Genomic DNA, 22,305 nt, shown 5'->3' on the forward strand with positions numbered 1-22,305 from the left:
TTTCTATACATTAATACAAGTAATGGAAATTCTTTGTGACTTTTATATTTTGAGAGACCAGTGATGTGCAACTTCAATCACTGCTCTATCTATGGCAGAAGATTATCTTCTGCCATATGCATCAACACAGCAGTATTTGTAGTTTCACAAACTTGATCTGTCAGCAGAAGACAACAAACCCAGCTCTGCACTGTCTTTGTGGAGGATTGCAGGAGGGTTGAGCTCTGCTATAATCAGCTCCAGCTACCAATGATGTAAAACCCCACAGGCAGCCATACTGATGTAGATACCTGAAGATAAAATCGGTCATAAATGGTCCTTTACAGGGGCAGACAAGGTACAGAAGTATAAGATGAATTGAACACTTAGATTATCTTGATGATATCTCTGACATAAAACTAGTTTATAGCACACAGGAGAGGGTGTGGAGGTCTGCAGCACTGAGGAAGAGCAAGGGATTGCTGAAAAATGTAGTTTTAGAAGATTCCAATAGGACCACCCATTTAGATAAGTGAAGCTGGATGGACAGATAGAGAAGAAAAAAGGTGAAAGAAAGAAACTTTATGTTGGGCTAGGTGGTATATCAGCGATTGGTATGCATTTACTGTGCTTTTTGAGAAATAATATGATTCGAGGAATAACCCTTCATAGAATCAATGTAATATACAGTATATTCTTACCTAATTGTCTCTTTTCCATTTTTCTATTCATATAGAAATAGATTCCCACAAAAATGAGGATGAGGACCATAATATTACCAATTACCATTCCAATAATGATGGTAGAATCCATGGTTGTATGAGCACAATCTATAAAGATATTAACGATGATGTCTATATATTAAAACAATGTAACAATTTATGATTTATTATCGCCTACATAATGGGAACTTTTAGTTTCAACACCATCTCCCCCCTAACTCCTCTTTATTCCCCAATGTGTTCACTTAAAATGACAGAAATATCTTAGAGTCGTAGGCTAATGTTACACCAAGAAATAAAATAATTTTGTGATTTATGTTTATCAGAAAAATGTCCCACAAACTCTGAGAGACCAGGTGTCAACACTGCTGGAACGGCACCGAGATGGGAATGAGTGTTTTATTTTTATAGTGGAGGGTTGTAGCTAGACACCCTGAATATATAATGGAAACTTCATTGCAGTTGAATAAAGCTGATGGGGGCCGTACCTGCCGGTGATTTCAGCCAATATGGAGTAGATGAAAGGTAATCCCAGAACAGCCATCCAGGTAGCATAAAATATATTCTTTATTAGAACGTGATTAAAAATTCATGATAAAACCCGGAGGAAACACCTGACGTGTTTCTGGCGCACTTTGACGCCATTATTCATAGGATGTTATTCAAGATAAATGGGTAGGTCTATATAATGCTAGAGAACCTATCAGAACAAAGGAAGGAATCACATCGGAAAAACATCAGCTGTGCTAGTGCAACAATTACTGTGAAATAAATGACACATAATAACACTGTATATGGAGAACAAAAATCTATATGTCAAAAAATTTAAATGCCCTATGTGTTCTGACAATACTAATATATATATAAAAGAGATTGTTCCTGCAATTCATGCCCTATGGATACTTTGTATCCAAAGTGAAGATCCAGAACGCCTCTCGAAATGCTAACTGCTTCTTCCAGTTGCCTCCCCTAATAGGACAGGTAACCCTTTCCACTCCAAAGAAAGAAAAATGAGAAAGATCTCCCTTGTGTATGGATACAAAATGTTTGACAGCACCAGAGTAACCCTGGTTATTGTTGTTAATGCTAGCTATATGTTCGGATATTATTTTTTTGATCTTTCTTGAGGTCTAACCAATAGATTTATGGTTAAAGCTTTGCATTCTATATAATATATGATGTGATCAGAATCACAATTAATGAAAGATTTTATTTGATGTATGATACTGTGATTAGGTAAAAAATAATATGTTTTCTTCTTGCAGACGTTACATCTAGTACTGGCACATTTATGAAAGCCTTTGATGGAAAGCCATGAATTTGGGGTGTGGATTTGTCTATGCATACTGGGGAAAAGGATGTTATCAAGTGTGTAGCCCCGCTTGGCTTCACACCTATACCCATTCTGGAGGATACTACACAACTGTTCATCCTGGTTGACAATTTGAAGTTGTTATACTGGAAACTATAGAGTGCTGAAAAAGTGACTTGTGCATTAGAAAAGTTTTTCAACTTCTGATTTTCTTGTTCTAACAAGTGATTACAGGATGTTTTTGAACTGGCCCTAAAGGCATGCTTAATAATATTATTGTTATAACCCCTGTCTGATAGTCTGTTTATTATCATGCGGCTTTCACAAGGAAAGCTTTCTTAACTTGAGTATATTCTCCTTGCCCTTGTGAATTCACCTCTGTTTATGGCATGAATAGTGTGCCTGGGGTGTGAGCTAGTTGACAATAAAATAATATAACTTGAATTTTTTTTAATTTTTTTAAAGAAGTCTCAACCTTTTGTGTCACACTATTACCGCTTAATAGTACATCCAAAAATGGAACCGGCGCAGAGGGAATAACACATGTAAAACACAAGTTACAGTTATTATTGTTGATGTAGCGACCAAAATCAGGAAAGTGAGTTACATCTTCTTGCCAAAATACAAGAACGTCATCAACATATCTTCCATACCAAGCTAGGTATGGTGTGAATGGGTTTTTGTCTGAGAAAATGTGAAACTCCTCCCACCACAACAAGAAAATTATAGCAAGAGATGGAAAAGAATTTTGAGCTGATCGGGGCACCTATAATTTGAAGAAAAAATTAATTTTGAAAAGTGAAAAAATTATGATAGAGAAGGAATTGTAATGATGTTAAAATAAATTGTTTTAATGGAGTAGAGTATTTACTGTAGTTGTCTAAGTAATATTTAATAGCTGTGATGGCTAAAGTGTCAGGGATACATGAATATAAACTGATAACATTGCAAGTGCAAAATTTTCCTGCCAATGAAGTCTATCTAATACTTTTAACACTGTTGTAGTGTTTTTCAAATATCCTAGGGTTCTTGGGATTTGAGGCAGAAGATATTAATCCACTAAATGACGGAGATTTCGTTAAGGAAATCTATTCCTGAGACAATTGGCCGTAACGGGAGTGGGAAAATATTTTTGTGGATTTTAGAAAGGCCATGGACGATAGGGTTGAGAAGACAATCAGTATTTTTACTTAGGAGACTACACCAATTAAGACGTATTATTCAATGTAGTGGACAACCCCATTAGTCTTAATGAGCCCAGAGTAGTGTGATAAAACAAAAAAAAAATATTCTCCACCTCTGGGGCCACTCCTTTGCACCCAAACTGCAGAAATCACATTACAACCAAACTTGCTACTTTTTTTTGATGAAATGTGAAGGCTGCAGTCGATCAACGATGGCCGTTTGACTAAATCAGTTACATGATGACCCCCCCAGATGTTGATGCCAAGGAAGACGGTACAGGGTACAGAGAGAGCGACACTGGTATGAAAGTTGAGGGTTTTTTGTCTGTTTTCTTTCACGACCCATTAAGATTAATTTGTATAGTACTGGGGAATGCCTTTATCAGTCAGAGTGCCTCATAACATTGACTGTCACAATACTCGGTAAAAGATTGAAAAAGATCAGCACATTGGCCCCGATTCATCAAAGTGATTACACCAGAATTCTAGCGTAAATTGCTTTGAAATTTCACAAAACAAATTTGTAATATGCAGAATCCAATTTTCATTTGCAATTTGATACATTCCAATCCAGTCAGTCACCATTTAGGTGAGTTTAGAAGAGCCAGGAAGTTGTTAAACATATAAAAAATAATAATACTCACATGGCCCTCAACCTGTCTTCCTTGGGACATGTTGTGGCCTTCACTGGGCCATCTTCCGGCATCAAACATCTCCTGAGCCAATTAGGCCACAATGTTATGATGTTGCACAATGTCATACCGTTGCAGTCTATTCAACACAGGAGGTACCAGAAAAAAACAAAGATGGACAAGCAAAGACCGTACAAGTGACTGGACTAACAAAGGCAACCAGGGCTGTGGTTCAAGACAGGTAAATGATAGATGAGTAAGGTTTACATATACAGGGTGGTCCAAAAGTAGTTGGACAGAAAGTGTAATAAGGTTATGAAGGGGGAGATTTATCAAACAAAATCCAGTAATTTTAGATAACATTATGTGGAGTGATGAAGCTTCTTTCAAATTATCCGGCCATATTAACAGACATAATTGTATTTACTGGTATAATGAGAACATGCATTTAACATTAGAGCAACGACTAAATGAGCCTGGTGTCAATGTTTGGGGTGGTATTTCAAGTTTTGTTGTTTTAGGACCAATATTTTTTGATGGAACAGTCACAGGAGATACGTATCTCGAAATTCTAATGAATCAAGTTGTTCCCCAGTTACAGCAACAGCCTAATTCAAATGACCTTTATTTCTCACAAGATGGGGCCCCTCCACATTATTCAAGAGTAGTCAGCGAGTATCTTGATGAAACATTTCCCAATAAATGGATTGGCCAAAGAGGCCAACTTGATTGGCCGGCACCTTCACCAGACTTGACCCCAATGGATTTTTTCTTTTGGGGAGTACTCAGGGACAAAGTTTATAGTCGAAAGCCAAATCAAAATATATGTTATTATTTTCTGTCCACCTACTTTTGGACCACCCTGTATATATATATATATATATATATATATATATATATATATATGTATATTACAGATGATTATTATGCTCAGGTGTCTGGAGAGACCAAAATAATGTTCACTCAATTTGACGGCGCGCAAATTTGTTTCATTTGTTCATCCTAGGGTATCACAATAAAGAAGACAGACATCAAGTCAGCAGGGACAAGGAGCAGCATGGCAGATGTGACAACCTACATGGTGAGCTGCAACATGTGCTACATGTTCACAGATCGACCAGAAGCTGAAACCAACTTCACCTGCCAGAAGTGTAGACTACTGGCTCTTTTAGAAGAAAAGGTGCGGGGACTGGAAGAAAGAATTGCGACATTAAAACTCATCAAGGAAAATGAAGACTTCCTGGATAGAACAGAAGCGTCACTACTGGTCACGGAAAGTGAAGGAAGCGTCAGAGAACCTCCAGAGGCAGACAAGTGGAGGCAAGTGACCAAAAGAAGCAAGAAGACCATGGAGACACCACCAACCACACAACTGAGAAACAGATTCCAAGGACTTGTGGAGGATGAAGATGGCACACCTAAGGATGAGGAACTACCAGCAAGCAAAAAAGAAAAGAGTACCCAGAAACACCCAGAAGCGACAAGAAAAAGGACAGCCAAGAAGGGAAGAAGAGTGGTGGTGGTGGGAGACTCACTACTGAGAGGAACAGAAGCAGCTATCTGCAGACCGGACATAACCGCAAGAGAAGTATGCTGCCTCCCAGGGGCGAAGATCAAAGATGTTACCGATAGGATACCGAAGCTCATCAGTTCCAAGGATGTCCACCCATTTCTTCTGATACATGTTGGCACCAATGACATGGCAAAGAAGGACCTACCGACAATCTGCAAGGACTTTGAAGCATTGGGGAAGAAAGTAAAAGAACTGGATGCGCAGGTAGTTTTTTCTTCTATCCTTCCAGTAGACGGGCATGGCGTCAGGAGATGGAACAGGATCCTTGATGTGAACAACTGGCTGAGACGATGGTGCAGACAACAAGGATTTGGATTCCTGGACCACGGTGTGAATTACCTCTATGACGGACTCCTTGCCAGAGACGGACTACACCTCAACAAACCCGGAAAACACAAATTCGCCAGGAGACTCGCAACACTCATCAGGAGGGCGTTAAACTAGAAGAAGAGGGGATGGGAAGAAAAACGCCCGACACGAACATGCAACCAGAGAACATACTAATGAAAGATATGAAGTGCGACAAAGAAGGTGCAAGACAAGATACTTGGAAGGGAGGTAAGAAAATTTCTAATACAATCCACAGGGAGAAGATTGGAACAAAACAAAATCATGTAAACTGCATGCTAGCAAATGCCAGGAGCCTGACAAACAAGATGGATGAACTGGAAGCAGAAATATCTACAGGTAACTATGACATAGTGGGAATAACCGAGACATGGTTAGATGAAAGCTATGACTGGGCAGTTAACTTACAGGGTTACAGTCTGTTTAGAAGGGATCGAAGAAGTCAGAAAGGGGGTGGAGTCTGTCTATATGTAAAGACGTGTCTAAAGCCTACAATACGGGAGGATGTATGGGAGGGAAATGAGGAGGTCGAGTCCTTATGGGTGGAGATACATGGGGCAAAAAACAATAATAAAATTATCATAGGAGTCTGTTATAAACCACCAAATATAGCAGAAGCCACGGAAAGTCTGTTAATGAGACAAATAGACGAAGTAGCAAAAAATAACGAGGTGATTATTATGGGGGACTTCAACTACCCCGATATAGACTGGGAAACTGAAAGCTGTAGATCACAGAAAGGAAACAGGTTTCTGTCAATTATCAAAGACAATTATTTGTCACAACTTGTGCAGGAACCAACTAGAGGGACGGCCCTTTTAGACTTAATATTAACTAACAGGCCAGACAGAATAACTGAGGTGCAGGTCGGGGGACACCTGGGAAATAGTGACCACAACATTATACAATTCCACATGTGCTTCAGTAGGGTGCCCAGCAAGGGAGTCACAAAAACACTGAACTTTGGGAGGGCAAAGTTTGATCAGCTAAGAGATGCCCTTCACCTTATAGACTGGGATAGTATCTTTAGTAATAGGAGCACGAATAGAAAATGGGAAATTTTCAAAACAGTCCTACATAGTCACTGTAGAAGGTACATACCTTATGGGAATAAAAGGGCTAGGAATAGGAGGAAGCCAATGTGGCTAAATAAGGAAGTCAAAAGGGCAATGAAAAACAAAAAAAGGGCTTTCGGTAAACTTAAACAAGAAGGCAGCGAGGAAGCGCTAATATCTTATAGGGAAATAAACAAAATCTGTAAGAAACAAATAAGAATAGCAAAAGAGGAGACAGAGAGACTAATTGCCAAAGAAAGTAAAACGAATCCCAAACTGTTCTTTAACTATATAAACAGTAAAAGGATTAAAACTGATGGAGTTGGCCCATTGAAAAATAACCTGGGTAAAATCATAGAGGGCGATGAGGGTAAAGCAAACCTACTCAATAGCTTCTTCTCCACTGTTTTCACAAAAGAAAACAATTTATCGGAGGAAATGCAGAGTGATATAGTAAACCCTCCGCTAAATATCACCCACCTAACCCAGGAGGAAGTTCAGAAACGCCTAAATAATATCAAAATAGACAAGTCACCAGGCCCAGATGACATACACCCCCGGGTACTAAAAGAATTAAGTAATGTGATAGACAGACCACTGTATCTTATGTTCAAGCACTCTTTATGGACAGGGACTGTCCCACTAGACTGGCGCCAAGCAAATGTGGTACCAATATTCAAAAAGGGGTCTAAAAGTGACCCTGGGAACTATAGACCAGTCAGCTTAACGTCTGTTGTGGGTAAATTGTTTGAAGGATTTCTTAGAGATGCTATTGTAGAATATCCTAATGATAATAACTGTCTAACTCCATATCAACATGGATTCATGAGGGATCGCTCCTGCCAAACAAACCTGATCGCCTTCTACGAGGAGGTGAGCTCACAGCTGGACCGGGGAGAGTCAGTGGATGTTGTATACCTTGACTTCTCCAAAGCGTTTGATACCGTGCCACACAAAAGGTTGGTATATAAAATGAGAATGCTTGGTCTGGGGGATAATGTGTGCAAGTGGGTAAATAGCCGGCTGAGTGATAGAAAGCAGAGGGTGGTTATCAATGGAGTAAGCTCAGGGTGTGTCAGGGTTACTAGCGGGGTGCCTCAAGGGTCTGTCTTGGGTCGTATATTATTTAATATATTTATTAATGATCTAGTGGAAGGGTTGCATAGTAAAATAGCAATATTTGCAGATGATACTAAACTTTGTAAAGTAGTTAATACAGATGAGGATAGGGCACAGCTACAGGAGGATTTAGATAAATTGGGGAGTTGGGCCAAAAAATGGCAAATGGGGTTCAATGCCGATAAATGTAAGGTCATGCACATGGGAAAGAAAAACAGCAGTCACCCATACATATTAAATGGGAAACCGTTGGGGAAATCTGACATGGAGAAGGACCTGGGCGTCTTGGTTAATAGCAAATTAAATTGGAGTGCCCAGTGTCAGGCAGCAGCTGCGAAGGCAAATAGAGTCATGGCATGCATCAGAAGAGGAATAGGGGCATATGATGAGAACATTGTTCTTCCTCTGTATAAAGCGCTGGTAAGGCCGCACTTAGAATATTGTGCACAGTTCTGGGCTCCGGTGCTCAGGAAAGACATATTGGAGCTAGAGAGGGTACAAAGGAGGGCGACTAAGGTAATAAAGGGAATGGAGGGACTAGAATACCCAGAGAGGTTGTCAAAATTAGGCCTATTTACGTTGGAAAAGAGAAGGCTTAGGGGAGACCTCATAAACATGTATAAATACATCAGGGGGCAGTACAGAGATCTCTCCCATGACCTGTTTATACCAAGGATGGTGACAAAGACGAGGGGGCACACTATGCGTCTGGAGGAAAGGAGGTTCCTGCACCAGCATAGAAGGGGATTCTTTACGGTCAGAGCCATGAGACTCTGGAACTCTCTGGGAGAGGAAGTGGTGATGTCCAACTCACTTAATGAGTTCAAGAGAGGCCTGGACGCCTTTCTTGAGAACAATAAAATTACATCTTATGCTTAGTTAATTAATCCAGGGATTTAATCTGACTGCCAGATTGGTGTCGGGAAGTGAATTTTTCCTCAATGATGTAAATTGGCTTATACTGCATGTTTTTTTTTTTTTTTTTTGCCTTCCCCTGGATCAACGCTGCGGAATAGCTGCAGTGCACAAGAAATAGGCTGAACTGGATGGACGCTTGTCTTTTTTCGGCCTTATAAACTATGTAACTATGTAACTATGTAACTATATTAGATAAATATGTGGCCAAATTTAATCAAACTGCTGAATTACTGTTGCACACGTGTCCCGGGTATCTCGGTCCATGCCTACCCCTGGGTACACTGCTCTCTGATGCAAGTACTTTATGACACAATCCAAAATAATATGAACTGTGACGTTTTGGTCAACTGAATTGTACCTTCATCTGACAAAACAGATTACTCAAGATATAACCAAAAAATAGCAGCAAGGTGGATGAGGGCAGCTGTGATATGTGATGTAGTTGCTAGAGGAATTGCTGGAGGGATGGGCATGATTCTTCTAGCAACTACATATCACAGGCGCCTTTATACATCTTACTGCTATTTTCTGGTTATACCTTGAGCAATCTGTTGAGTCAGATGAAGGTCCATTCCTGTTGACCAAAACATCACAGATCTATATTACTCTTAATTTTGTCATAAAGTACTTGCATCACTTCAATCTTAAGAAGTGCCGGGTTTATTGAACTCAGGCTCCCACCCTCTAGGAGTGCCATATATTTACCCGAACAACATCATAAAATATGTCATTATTCTACACACAGGACAGATCATTCATCATATTTATTGTTGTTCATGGATCATTGAAGAAGACATAGACCAAAATGACAAGTGTTTGGCTCCAAAATCAAGTCAAAGTAGGGTGGTCTTCTGCTGAGCCTTTGGTGCCCATTATTAAGTCAGAGTCTTCCAGTGACTACCAGTCTACCAGTGGATCTTTTGATTTTTCTGTTGGGATTTTTCAACCCTGAAAATGTATTTTTGTTTAACTAAAATATACTTACAGTAGACATCAAGAAAAACAGTTTTCCTTGTTGTCTTTCCCTCAGAGTTTGTCATTTCACATGTAATATTTTCCTGATGATCACTTGGAGATGGCGTAAATGTCACAGTAGGTGAATTCTTCTTCCAGACATCGGCCACATTACTCTTCTTCAATTGGAAATATAATGATGCTACAGAACAATTTTTTGGTGGAGAGCAGGTCAGGGTCTTACTGATACCTGCAATCAGTATTCCAAGTTCTGAGATGACCGGTTCTTCTGTGAGATCTACACAAAAAGATTAGAATTTATTATGATTTATGTTAATTACCGTAATTATCTACAAAGATATTTGGCATTGGGTTTTAAATAACCAATCACATGACTATAAAACAATGCAATTTATTTTACTAATTTGATACTTCAGGTTTGTTCTAGCAAATTATACAAAGTGGTTTAGTTATTATTGAGGCATAAAAGTTGAAAAGTGTTTCCAGTAATAAATAGGGGATATAGATGTTGTCTGCATTACTGAAATGCTTTATATTAAAGAAATGATCGGGCCGTGAAGCTAAATGGAGGAAAGAACCCTACTTCACTTAACCATGGTCAAATGCTAGGGAAATTTAGGGTCCTAAAATCCAACCAAGGCTGACCATTAGATTTCTGTCGCAGATGTTTAGCTCTGAACCTGCGTAATGATTATTTATTTTAATGCCTTTTACCCAATTTGGGGTATATTTTATTTCAAACAGCAATCTACGCTGATTATTTTCAAGGGCAGGTCAACAGGGTTACAAATACTCTACTTTGCTCCCTTATTTTCTCCCCATTGGAACCTGTTTGGGAAAATGCTTTCGAAAGCTGCTGAGCCCTTTAAGAAGTGGTAATACATGGAAGAAAACATGGAGCTCACCAGGAAAAGTTATAAGATTGCCGTTTGCAAATTGCATTGATAACTTGAGATATACAACACAAGTCACAGAATTGAAGTTACATTTAGGCTATGTGCACACGATGCAGAAATGCTCAGGATTTTTTCCTGAGCATTTCTGCATCTCCCGGTCAGAAAAAAACGCATGCAGATTGTACATGCGTTTTCCTGCCAGGGACATGCGGATGTGGAGCGGTTACCCACTGACATTTCCACATGCGGATTGACAAACGCTTTCCAAGCGATTAGCATCACTTGGAAAGTGCTTGTGACAACTAGGTCACACTATATAAATCCATGCAAACAGCATGGATTTATATAGTGTGACCCGAGAGAGTGGTAAAAATAAAAAAATAAATGTATACTTACCCTCCGATGGCCCCCGGTGTCCCGCTCACTCCGTTCTCCCTTGCCGGCAACATAGAATTGAAAGACCTGCCGACTTCAGCGTCACGTGACCCGTCACATGACTCTGACGTCAGCGCAGGTCCTTCAACTCACTGCAAAGTGCCGGGAACCAAGCAGGGGCGGTGCGCGGGCCGACAGAAGGTAAGTATACATTTATTTTTTATTTTATTCTTTTTTTACAGATTTTTTAATGGTACCTGGGTGTGGATGAGACTCTCCTCTCCTCTAGGAAAAGAAAATCCCGGCACTCACGTGTTGATAATCAGTTGATTTATTCCACAACTCACACAAGACGTTTCAGCCTGTACAAGGCTTTTTTCAATTGTGGTTAAATACATTCAGTCAAGATATTTATAAACAAATCCACGGAAATGACATAATTCTCATTAACAAAAAAAAGAGTAGACCAATAAAAAAATTATATATAACAGAATTTACAACAACATACAAAAATTAAGCAATAATAAACTCAAGTTGCACAATGAAAAAGAACAAGTGAATTCATATATTTAAATAATCCCCGACTACACATAAAACCATATACATCGCAGATTGTAAAATTTATTGCATGCATATACCACATTATATCTTTATTTCTCCATATTCTTTTAGCTAAAAATATGTAACATTTCATAGTTTTTCCAGAAAAAATCCTTAATGTTTTTAAGATTTTTTAATATTTCCCATGGAATCAAATATATCAATGACAAGTAAATTCATATATATAAATAATCTCCAACCAAATATGAGAATATAAATCCTAAAATATGGATTCCATTTCATAAATGTATCAAAAAAAAACACGTAGAAGGGATGAATCACGTATATGCTTTGTGAGGGAATATCATCCGGTCAATTTAAAAGTAGATCAGATTATAAAGAAATATTGGCATATTCTAGGGCAGGCATATCCGAGTGTGATGGAATTTAATATACCTCCCCTTATCTGTAACAAGAGATTGCCCAATGTGAAGGATAAACTAATACGGGCGGATGTTGGGAGCGATGCAATAATTCCAAGACAAACTTTTCTTTCAACAAAAAATAAAGGAACGTATTCCTGTCTGAATTGTGCTCAATGTAGTAATGTAATTAAGGGAGAATATTTTAGTCATCCTAGGACAGGTAAAAGATTTAATATTAAGGGCTTCTATACGTGTAAATCTACAAATGTGGTTTACCAGATAAAATGTCCGTGCGGCTTTTCATATATTGGAGAAACCATGCAGTCAGTGGGAACACGGGTTAATAAACATAAATCTACTATCAGGTGTGGAGATACTTCGATTCCCCTTCCATTACATTTTAAGGAAAAAGGACATTCAATAGCTCAATTGAAATATCAGGTGTTAGAACAAATAGATACACCTAGAAGAGGAGGCAGTATCAAAAAAATCCTTTTACGTAGAGAAGCCTTTTGGATTTATACTTTGGGAACTTTATATCCGAATGGTCTGAATCGAGAATATGATGTTGGTGGCATTATGTGACCAGGATAATGAGTAATATATGCATCCTATTTTTCTTTCTAGACATCTCAGATGCGATGAAATCCTGAAGTATCTGCATAGGAACAAATGGGATGCATATTATACTTGCCACATTTTGTTGGGTTAAATAAGATTGAATGCGGAGATAAGACATGATGTAGGCAGGACGGCTTCCCTATGTATTTCTAGGAATTACGGGTGGACAGTTAATTATACTGTCACCTTTAACGAAATAAATAAGGTCTAATTTAGGGAATAGAGGATAATAAAGGATAAATTTAAAAAGTCACTCTTGTCTCAGACAACGATCTGGGGGAGGTGAGAATCACTTAGGACATAGATGTTCTCTATTCCCATATGTCTGTGATTATTCCTTCAGCAGTAGCTTTATATGTAGTTACAATTTATAATGAGATATAAAGTGATATAGAAATAATAGGATGAATTTTTTCTACTATGTGAATTGGGATTTATGGGAATATGGCAGTATACTGATCTCTTTATAAGGTATTTACTAATAGAATTATAAAGGGCAAGAGAATAAAAGATAGATCTAGTCACTTGTTGCAGGCTGTTCATGAGGAATCAGTTGTATATACAAATGTAATAAACAGTATTGTTCTAATAAAAATCTTTTTGAAAAAATCTAAAAATATCAGGAATTTTTTTCCAGAAAAATGATATAATGTTGAATGTGTTTAATAAAAAGAACATTGAGAAATTTAGATGGGAATATTTTTGATACATTTATGAAATGGAAACCATATTTTAGGATTTATATTCTCATATTTGGTTGGAGATTATTTATATATATGAATTTACTTGTCATTGATATATTTGATTCCATGGGTAATATTAAAAAATCTTAAAAACATTAAGGATTTTTTCTGGAAAAACTATGAAATGTTACATATTTTTAGCTAAAAGAATATGGAGAAATAAAGATATAATGTGGTATATGCATGCAATAAATTTTACAATCTGCGATGTATATGGTTTTATGTGTAGTCGGGGATTATTTAAATATATGAATTCACTTGTTCTTTTTCATTGTGCAACTTGAGTTTATTATTGCTTAATTTTTGTATGTTGTTGTAAATTTTGTTATATATAATTTTTTTATTGGTCTACTCTTTTTTTTGTTAATGAGAATTATGTCATTTCCGTGGATTTGTTTATAAATATCTTGACTGAATGTATTTAACCACAATTGAAAAAAGCCTTGTACAGGCTGAAACGTCTTGTGTGAGTTGTGGAATAAATCAACTGATTATCAACACGTGAGTGCCGGGATTTTCTTTTCCTACAGACATTGTTTTCCACGTGCACCACTCTAGCTATACGGAGTGCCGACTAGTCGTTTTTGAAAGCTCTCCTCTCCTCTACACCCGGGTACCATTCGCACATTAGAACGCGTGGATTACGCATCTACATATACAGTGATGCGTAGTCCATTTGGTCTAATGCAAGTCAATGGCGGCGAAAACGCTGCGTTTCTGCAAAATTAATGGACATGCTGCGGATTTTTGAGCGCAGCATAAACACTGCGGAAAAATCCGCAGCATGGGCACAGCACATGCGGATTATCATTGGGGAACATTGCTGCCCTTCTACCATGCATTTTTAATGCGTTTCCGCAGTTGCAAAAACGCTGCGGAAACGCATTAAAAATGCATCGTGTGCACACAGCCTTAAGGAGATCTATATGTATGTCAGTTGTAAGGCGGCGGTGTTCACACCGTGCAGTAAGTGAGGCAGTGACCCAAGCAAGTCCAACATAAACAGCTTTATTCAGCAACTGTTAAGGGGACGGTTGCAAACAACTTTATTATAATGGAACGCAACTGAACCCGGGGTCCGCGTTGCAGCCTGGTGGACTGCGGCCGAACACCTTCCGGGTGAGAAGGAAAAAAACCAACTTAAATCACAATCCCCTCCGTGTTACAGCACACCGGAACAGGAATAGGGATTCGCACTATCTCCGTTAACTGCACGAGAGATGTGCGATAAATAATATATCTATAGTCCTGTTGCGGCACAGGGACTACACTGTTGGCGCTAGGATGCGTGTGTGACTCATGCCGGCGAATATGTGCCCTCAGCCGGCGTGCTACCAGACTGAGGAGTATCTCTCCACGTGGCTTAGAGGAGGTACCAGGAATAGGGTGTCTGCAGACTGCTCGGGGTGTAAGGCGACCCCTTTGTCAGAGCCAGGCTGTCAGATGAAGCTACCTGCATATTTCATCAAGCCTGCCTATTTCCACTAAACTTGCCTGCAGAAACTAAAGCACACGTGGGGCCCAAGAGACCAAGCGTCCACACAACACCATCACTGCTCAATGATCAGAGCGCGCCGCCATGTTTGTGGGCGGGCTTTTTAAAGATTAAGCCCTGCACACCGTCACACCATTGGTGACGTCACCCGCGACCAATCAGGCAGTGCCAGGTCACCGGATCAGCTGACTCCAAAACCACCAATCACGGTCCGCCATGTCACAGACATGCTCAGTACAGAGAATCCTGGACTTAGGCTTCAGCAGCCCTGTCTCCCTCCGCAACCCATGCTTCATGTTGCTAGGCACAAATACCCAAGAGGCAACCTGTACATCTTGTGGACCAGCTAGGCGTTGGGACTGACAACAATGCTGAGCAGCATCAGCCCAACTGGACCAGAATGGGAGACCACATAAGGTTCTGGACCCATTTCAAATCTAGCAAACACCCAACGCCTAACTTTATCCCCCCTTCTAAAATCCCCCTCCACTTGACACTCTTTTTCCTCAATGAGCAGGGGAGCATGAATGTGGTCCACCGGTTCACAGGGATGATCCTCAGATCCATGACCCCTCCAGTGTACTGGGTAACCATTTTTCCCACAAACCATCTTAGACCCCATAATAGCCTGCACCTCGAGATTATCACCCCTGGTGTCTGTAGCAGTTTGGGGTTCAGCGAGTTTTGTCAGGTGAACGGGTCTAAGGAGCAACACATGGAAAATGTCGTGACCCCTCAGGTGTCGTGGTAACTGTAACCGGTACATTACAGAGTTTACTTGTGCCAAAATTTTGAAAGGACAAATAAAGCGGGGGGCAAACTTAGCAGATTCCCCGCATACTTTAGTATGGCGAGTCATGAGCCACACTCTGTCACCCGGATAGAATACGGGAGCAGGAAGACGAAGAGTGTCAGCCGACTCTCTATCTGTGGAGTCCACCACGTGTAACGGGTGGAGAAGGCCAGCCAGACTTTGTCGGGATGATTTATCTCTCGCACAGAAGGCACACGCAAGAACATATTCCTTAATGTCCTGGCGCCACCGGGGCCACCAATAGGACCGTTGAAGGGACTTTGTGGTACATTTGACCCCAAGATGGGCTCCGATCTTAGGGGCATGAGCCCAGGAGAGCATCTCATTTTGAAGATTATGGGGAACAAACGTCCTCCCCGAAGGAACCTGGTTCAAGGGCACTGGGTCCACCCTCCACATACTTACCGAATGAACGGTAATCCTGGGCTCGTCATCGACCTCAGCCGTATCAATAGACTGGGACAAAAGGTCTACCCGGGGGTTCTTTTTTACATAATCTGACAAGACCTGAGGCTTGAGGACAGACAGGGGATCTGTGCCAGAGGTCACATCGGTAGAAGGGTCAGAGACTACCCTCCGGGTGACTGTAACCATACACTGAAACACACAATTCTCACTCCAGGAAGAAATTCTCCCCGTATTCCAGTCAATGTGTGGAGTGTGACAACGTAACCATGGAAGACCCAATAACACCTCATCTAATCCCCCGGGAATAATAAGAAAGGAGATAACCTCCCGGTGACCCTGAGGAAATTACATGGTGAGGGGAATCGACTGGTGGGTGATTTGTGTGTCCACGAGTGAACCGTTGACTACCCTAATGTTCATTGGTCTTGGCAGTAACTCTATAGGGATGGCATGCCTCTGGGCAAACGTAGATGACAAAAAATTGCCATCGGCGCCAGAATCCACCCACGCCTTGGCAGTAACTGCGGATGCTCTTAAGGACAATGTCACCTTATACAATAATTTGGAGGAAGAAGCCCCAGAATCTAACACACCTCCTCCAACGGGGGTTAGACACACTCGTTTTCCCGACTGCTTGGAACCCTTATTAACTGGGAACTCCAAGAGATGTGCAGGTCGGGAACGAGAGAGGTTAGACTCAGTCCAGGATATAGCCATAGCCTCAGGCTCCTGGTCGGGAGTCGCGGGTTTGGAAATGGGTCTAGAGAAGGATGGTGCCAACCGACACTGAGGTCTGGGGACCTCCAGCTTTAACTTGTGTTCTGCATGTCGCAAATCTATTCGGTTAGCGAGAGAGATTAACTCCTCCAGGGAGGTTGGAATCTCTCTGGTAGAGCATTTTTAATATGCCCAGCCAGACCCTTTCAGAACACCGGGATTAAAGACTAGTGTTGAGCCACCCCCGTAGTGTTCGAGTTCGGTTCGGTTCGTCGAACACCCGTGTGTTCGCCGAACTGTTCGTCGAACTGTTCGTCGAACACCTTCGAACACCGTTAAAACCAATGGCAGGCAAACAAAAACACATAGAAACACATAGAAAACACCTTCAAAGGTGTCCAAAAGCTGACAAACTGCTCAGAAGACATAACTAACACATGGAAAAGTGACAAGTACATATAGTCATGCGAAAATAAAAGAGGTGGAGGAGTAAAAGGAGGGGGAGACACAGATATAGGCATGTCATGCCCTTCTAAAATCCAAAAAGTGAGAAGCCGACACGGCCAGTCCGCTCCTGCCCGTGCCACCTCCGTGTCGCCGGGTTTGTGCCAGAGCCGCGGTGAACCCTGACGGCCAGCCCCCCTCTCCCAATACTGGTGCCTGTCCGCTGGTGGGTGGAGCGAGCCCCCCTGTGGTGGAGGCAGCTCTAAGCTTTTTAATTTAAATTGTCTCTCTAATTTGAATGAATACACTTTAAATCCATTTACAAGGATCTATTGGAGGGCAAGTCTCATGCCAGCAGCCGCGGTAATTCCAGCTCCAGTAGCGTCCACTAAAGCTGCTGCAGTTAAAAAGCTTTTATAAGGATCGAGCTCGGCTGTCCACCGCAAGGCATCCTACTGCCAGTCCCAGCCCCTATGCCTTGGGGTGCCTCCTGATGCTCTTCACTAAGTATCCCATGGTCCCGAAGCATTTCCTTTGAATAAATTAAGTGTCTAAACTACAGGTGGTGCAGCTTGCTTAACAGCCGGGATAATCCGCTCACTAGCAGACACTGCTACTAGGCACAAAGTATTTCCTGGGCTAGATGCAGTTAAAAATTTGTAATTAGATACTCTCGTTGGATGCTGAGAAAGCATTCCATAGAGTCTCCTGGCACGCCATATATGATTCTCTTAAAAAGCTTGGGGTAGGGGTCTAGGGGACCCTTTTATAGCCAAAATCACGGCCCTGTATCGCAATACGTCACCTAGGCTGAAGATAAATGGAACTGTAGCACCCTGAGGGCTCGGTTGCTACAGACGTATTGCACCTCACCCAGAGGTGTGATATCTCACTCTCAGGTAAGGATGGAATGTGGATCAGGACCCAACACCTGCATGCATTACACCACATTGCCGTGGGGCAGGGCGACCAATATGCCCCTGAGATGGGCACGACAGTCCCTGTCCCTGGCTGGAGTGGGGGGAGGGAACACTGAGGAAGGGGAACCCTGTAGTGCAGGAGCAGGGAGTAAGCAGTTCCTGGGTGCATTGAGAAGGGAGTATAAAAGGTGGGCACCATCTTAGTTCAGTGCAGAGAAGTCTGAGCAGAAGTGGCAGGGAGCAGGGGCTCTGCATGAGCTCTGCTCCGGAGGCGGGCCTAGTAACAGAGGCCCAGGCCTGGAAGAGGGAGAAGGAAGGAAGAGGAGCGGAGAAGGCTCCAGGAACGAGGAATGAAGGGATCCCTGCGTGGAGGGGTCAGGCCAAAGGGGGAGACCGGTCCCCGAACTAGTGGAGGCAGGAAACGACCCTCAGCTAGAAACCGGAGGCTCTGACATTTTTTGTGGCGCAGCCCCTCGCTACACCCGCTAGGAAGGCACCACATAGGGTCAGGGAAACTGGCGCCAAGTTTACCAAGAGGAGGCCCGAGGCAGCCGGACAGAAGTGTTGGTAAGAAAGGCCAGACAAAGGACACACAAAGGGGGTCCTGTGAAGTGCTCCAAAGTTATCTGGGAGTTGTCTGAGCCCCTCACCTGGTGAGCACAGTACGACGTGGGCAGCCGTTACCTGCAGACGTGGTCTGGATAATAAGAACTGTGAGTAAAGGCCCTGAACTGCATCACTGACTCCGTGTCGTTACTGCTGCTGCCCTGCACCATCACCCCCATCCTCCGCATACACTGCCCTGAGGCTATACTCCTCCCGTGGGGAGTTATGCTACGCTCTGCTGCACCCACAACACCAGCCTCAGTGGTCTGCCCTGTAGCGGCGGTTCACTCTGACCGCAATCCACGGGTGGCGTAGTCGGACATTTAAACATGAAAACCACATAAATAGTTCCGCCACTGGTTTGACCGCCCTGAGCCACGGAACTGGGTCGCCGCCACGAAGACTACAACCACCAGCATCCACCAAAAAGGGTCCGGCTCCGGGTGTCCCAAGGCCCAGGGGGTGCGTCAGAACATTTTCATCACCTTTCACAATCACCAATGGGACAAGGCAGTGATGTCCTCTGTCCCCTCTCTTATACATCCTAGTGACGGAGCACCTGCTCTCATCAATTCGCCATAACCCCAATATTAGGTGGATTGAGGTGGGAGGCACCGAGTACAAGTGCTCTCTATTTGCTGATGATGTCCTAGTATATATCACCCAATCACATATATCCATCCATGCTGTTATGGCTGAAATAGATCACTTTGTTACATGGTAAAATTTTAAAATCAATGCAGCGAAGTCTGAGGCCCTCGATGTCTCCCTCCCCAAATCCATATAGGATTCCATCCAGTCCAACTTTCCCTTTGCCTGGCCCTCACAGGGTATCAAATACTTAGGAATTCCTATTCATAGAGACCTCTCCCATCTATGTTATCTTAATTTTGGGCCCTTTATTGAACAACTCCATACAGACCACGGTTGGCAAGTTAGAACTGTAAGATTCACTACGTGAACCACTGGTGTTTTGTGGAAAAGCACATGTACACTGCGTTCCAAATTATTATACAAAAAGTGTTTAGGAGTGATAAGGGAAGAATTTGTTTGTTTGTCAGTTAAACTCATTGATGGTGATGTGTGTCAGGGCTCTTTATATCACTGTAAGCAATTGCAGACACCTGTGCTAATTAGTTTGGCAGGTGTGTCCAATGAAAGGCAAGACTACTTAAGAAGGCTCTCTCACATTATTAAGCAGCCTACATTTTCTGCCAAAATGGGAAAGAAAAAGGATGTGTCGGCTGCTGAGAAGCAACAAATTGTGGAGTGTTTAGGTCAAGGCATGACTACAATGAACATTGTGGGATGATCAGGATGAAGTGTCTTGGCAATCAAGAAGTATGTAGCTGATTCACAGTACACAAGTGTGCGTGCTGATAAGGGCAAATTGAGGACTCTTTCCTACAGGAAATTACGTCAGCTTGAAAGAGCAGCGGCAAAAAAGCCTTGTCATAGCAGCAGACAAGTTTTTGAAGCTGCTTGTGCCTCCAACGTCCCCCGAACAGCAAGATGCAGGGTCCTTCAGAGGTTTGCAGCTGTGCATGCGCCATCCTGTCGACCTCCTCTATCCACTTCACACAAGCAGAAATGGCTCCAGTGGGCCAAACATTACATGAAGACTGATTTCAAAACTGTTTTGTTCACGGATGAGTGCCGTGCAGCGCTCGATGGTCCAGATGGATGGAGTGGAGGATGGCTGGTTGATGGACACCCCACGCAAACACGGCTACAGCGCCAACAAGGAGGAGGTGGAGTAATGTTTTGGGCTGGAATCATGGGGAGAGAGATTGTCGGCCCCTTTAGGATCCCTGAAGGCGCTAAAGATGAACTCCATAATGTATGTGGATTTTCTCAAACAGCACTTCCTGCCATGGTTCAAGAAGAAGAACCGTGTATTTCACAGCAAGATCATTTTTCTGCATGATAATGCACCATCTCATGCTGCACATAAAACATCTGCATCTCTGGCTGATATGGGCATAAAAGGGGACAAACTTATGGTGTGACCCCCATGCTCCCCTGACCTCTACCCCATTCAGAACCTTTGGAGCATCATTAAAAGGAGTGTCTATGATGGCGGGAGGCAGTTCACATCTAAGCAACAGCTCTGGGAGGGTATTCTGTCCTCATGCAAAACAATTGAAGCAGAAACCATCCAAAACCTGACAAATTCAATGGACGAGAGAGTTCAGAAGCTCCTTTCGAACAAGGGGTCCTATGTGAAAATGTAACATCACCTAGAATAAAGTTTTGAGTTGAAAACTGTTTGATTTCAGTTTCTAACAACCTGCTAATGCTTATAATTTCAAAAATGACCATTTTTTTGGTCTTTATTAAAATGAAAAGGTTGATCGAAAAGTTTGGGGGATCTAAGAGTGTGGCAACCCAGTAGTCATGATTACTTCGAATTCTGACAATATGAGGGTCATGCTGCAGGTAGTGCAGCAAGAAGGCACTTATGTGCCTTGCGCATCTCGGAGCCCCAAAATTATTTTCCGGGCTAGATGCAGCTAAAAATTATTTTTAATTTTAAATCTGGTGAAGCTTTAGTATAGATGGCCTAATAGGATCAGTGCTGCACACTGCTACAAAGCCCAAATTATTTTCCAGTCAAGATACAGATAAACATGATTAGTAATTTGAAAGCTTAAAACGGTTGGTAGGGTGATTTTAACCAATCATCAAGCTTTTACTCTCCCCAGGATGACACAGGGGTAGAAAAGTCGTTTCGGATCCATGATTTGTTCATCTTTATGAACGTGAGTCTGTCTACATTATCAGTGGAGAGCCGCATGCGCTTATCTGTCAGCACACCACCAGCAGCGCTGAACACACGTTCAGACAGAACGCTGGCTGCGGGGCATGACAAGATCTCCAAGGCGTAAGTGGCTAGCTCCGGCCATTTATCCAGATTGGAAGCCCAAAAAGAGCAAGGGTCCAGTGACACAGTCGTGGCTTCAATGTTTACTTGGAGATACCCCTGTACCATCGTCTCTAGGCGTTGACTATGTGTCAGACTTCTTGTCTCCTGTGGCCTTGCAAAGGATGGGCTAAAAAAGTGGTGAAATGATTCCGCAAAATTGATGTTACCAGCAGATACTGTGGTTCTGTTACGGTTTGAGTGCTGAACACTTGACGGTCCCACGGTTGGCAAGTTGGAACTGTGAGATTCACTACGTGCACCACTGGTATTTTGTGGAAAAGCACATGTAAGATTCTTCAACAGTCTCTGCTGATACTCCTGCATGCGTGCATCCCTTTCTATGGCAGGAATAATTTCTGCAAATTTACTTTTGTACCGGGGATCTAACAGTGTGGCAACCCAGTAGTCAGGATTATTTCTAATTCTCACAATTCGAGGGTCATGTTGCAGGTAGTGCAGCAAGAAGGCACTCATGTGTGTTGCGCATCCAGGAGCACCAAGTCCCTGTTGTGTTGGTGGCGAGGTAACAATCATGCTTCCTTCCTCTGTCCTCTCCCC

The 22,305-nt window shown here is 42.2% G+C and overlaps 1 protein-coding gene across 5 annotated transcripts in view; it reads right to left on the reverse strand.

Moving 5' to 3' along the window:
- LOC141171999 (sialic acid-binding Ig-like lectin 14) overlaps nucleotides 1-22,305 on the reverse strand; it is a 123,552-nt gene that overhangs the window by 14,207 nt on the left and 87,040 nt on the right. For 4 of the 5 annotated variants that reach the window (XM_073655758.1, XM_073655757.1, XM_073655761.1 and 1 more), the window contains exons 4-5: nucleotides 9,828-10,094; nucleotides 681-809 (exon numbers count right to left, since the gene is read on the reverse strand). In XM_073655758.1, coding sequence (XP_073511859.1) covers nucleotides 681-809; nucleotides 9,828-10,094 — 396 coding nt within the window. The remainder of the gene's footprint in view (nucleotides 1-680; nucleotides 810-9,827; nucleotides 10,095-22,305) is intronic. The other variant, XM_073655759.1, reaches the window with a different exon arrangement.

The sequence above is a fragment of the Phyllobates terribilis genome, unplaced genomic scaffold (assembly GCF_046119375.1).
Source record: "Phyllobates terribilis strain yellow unplaced genomic scaffold, ASM4611937v1 Scaffold_12__6_contigs__length_324123572, whole genome shotgun sequence".
Taxonomy (NCBI): Eukaryota; Metazoa; Chordata; class Amphibia; order Anura; family Dendrobatidae; genus Phyllobates; species Phyllobates terribilis.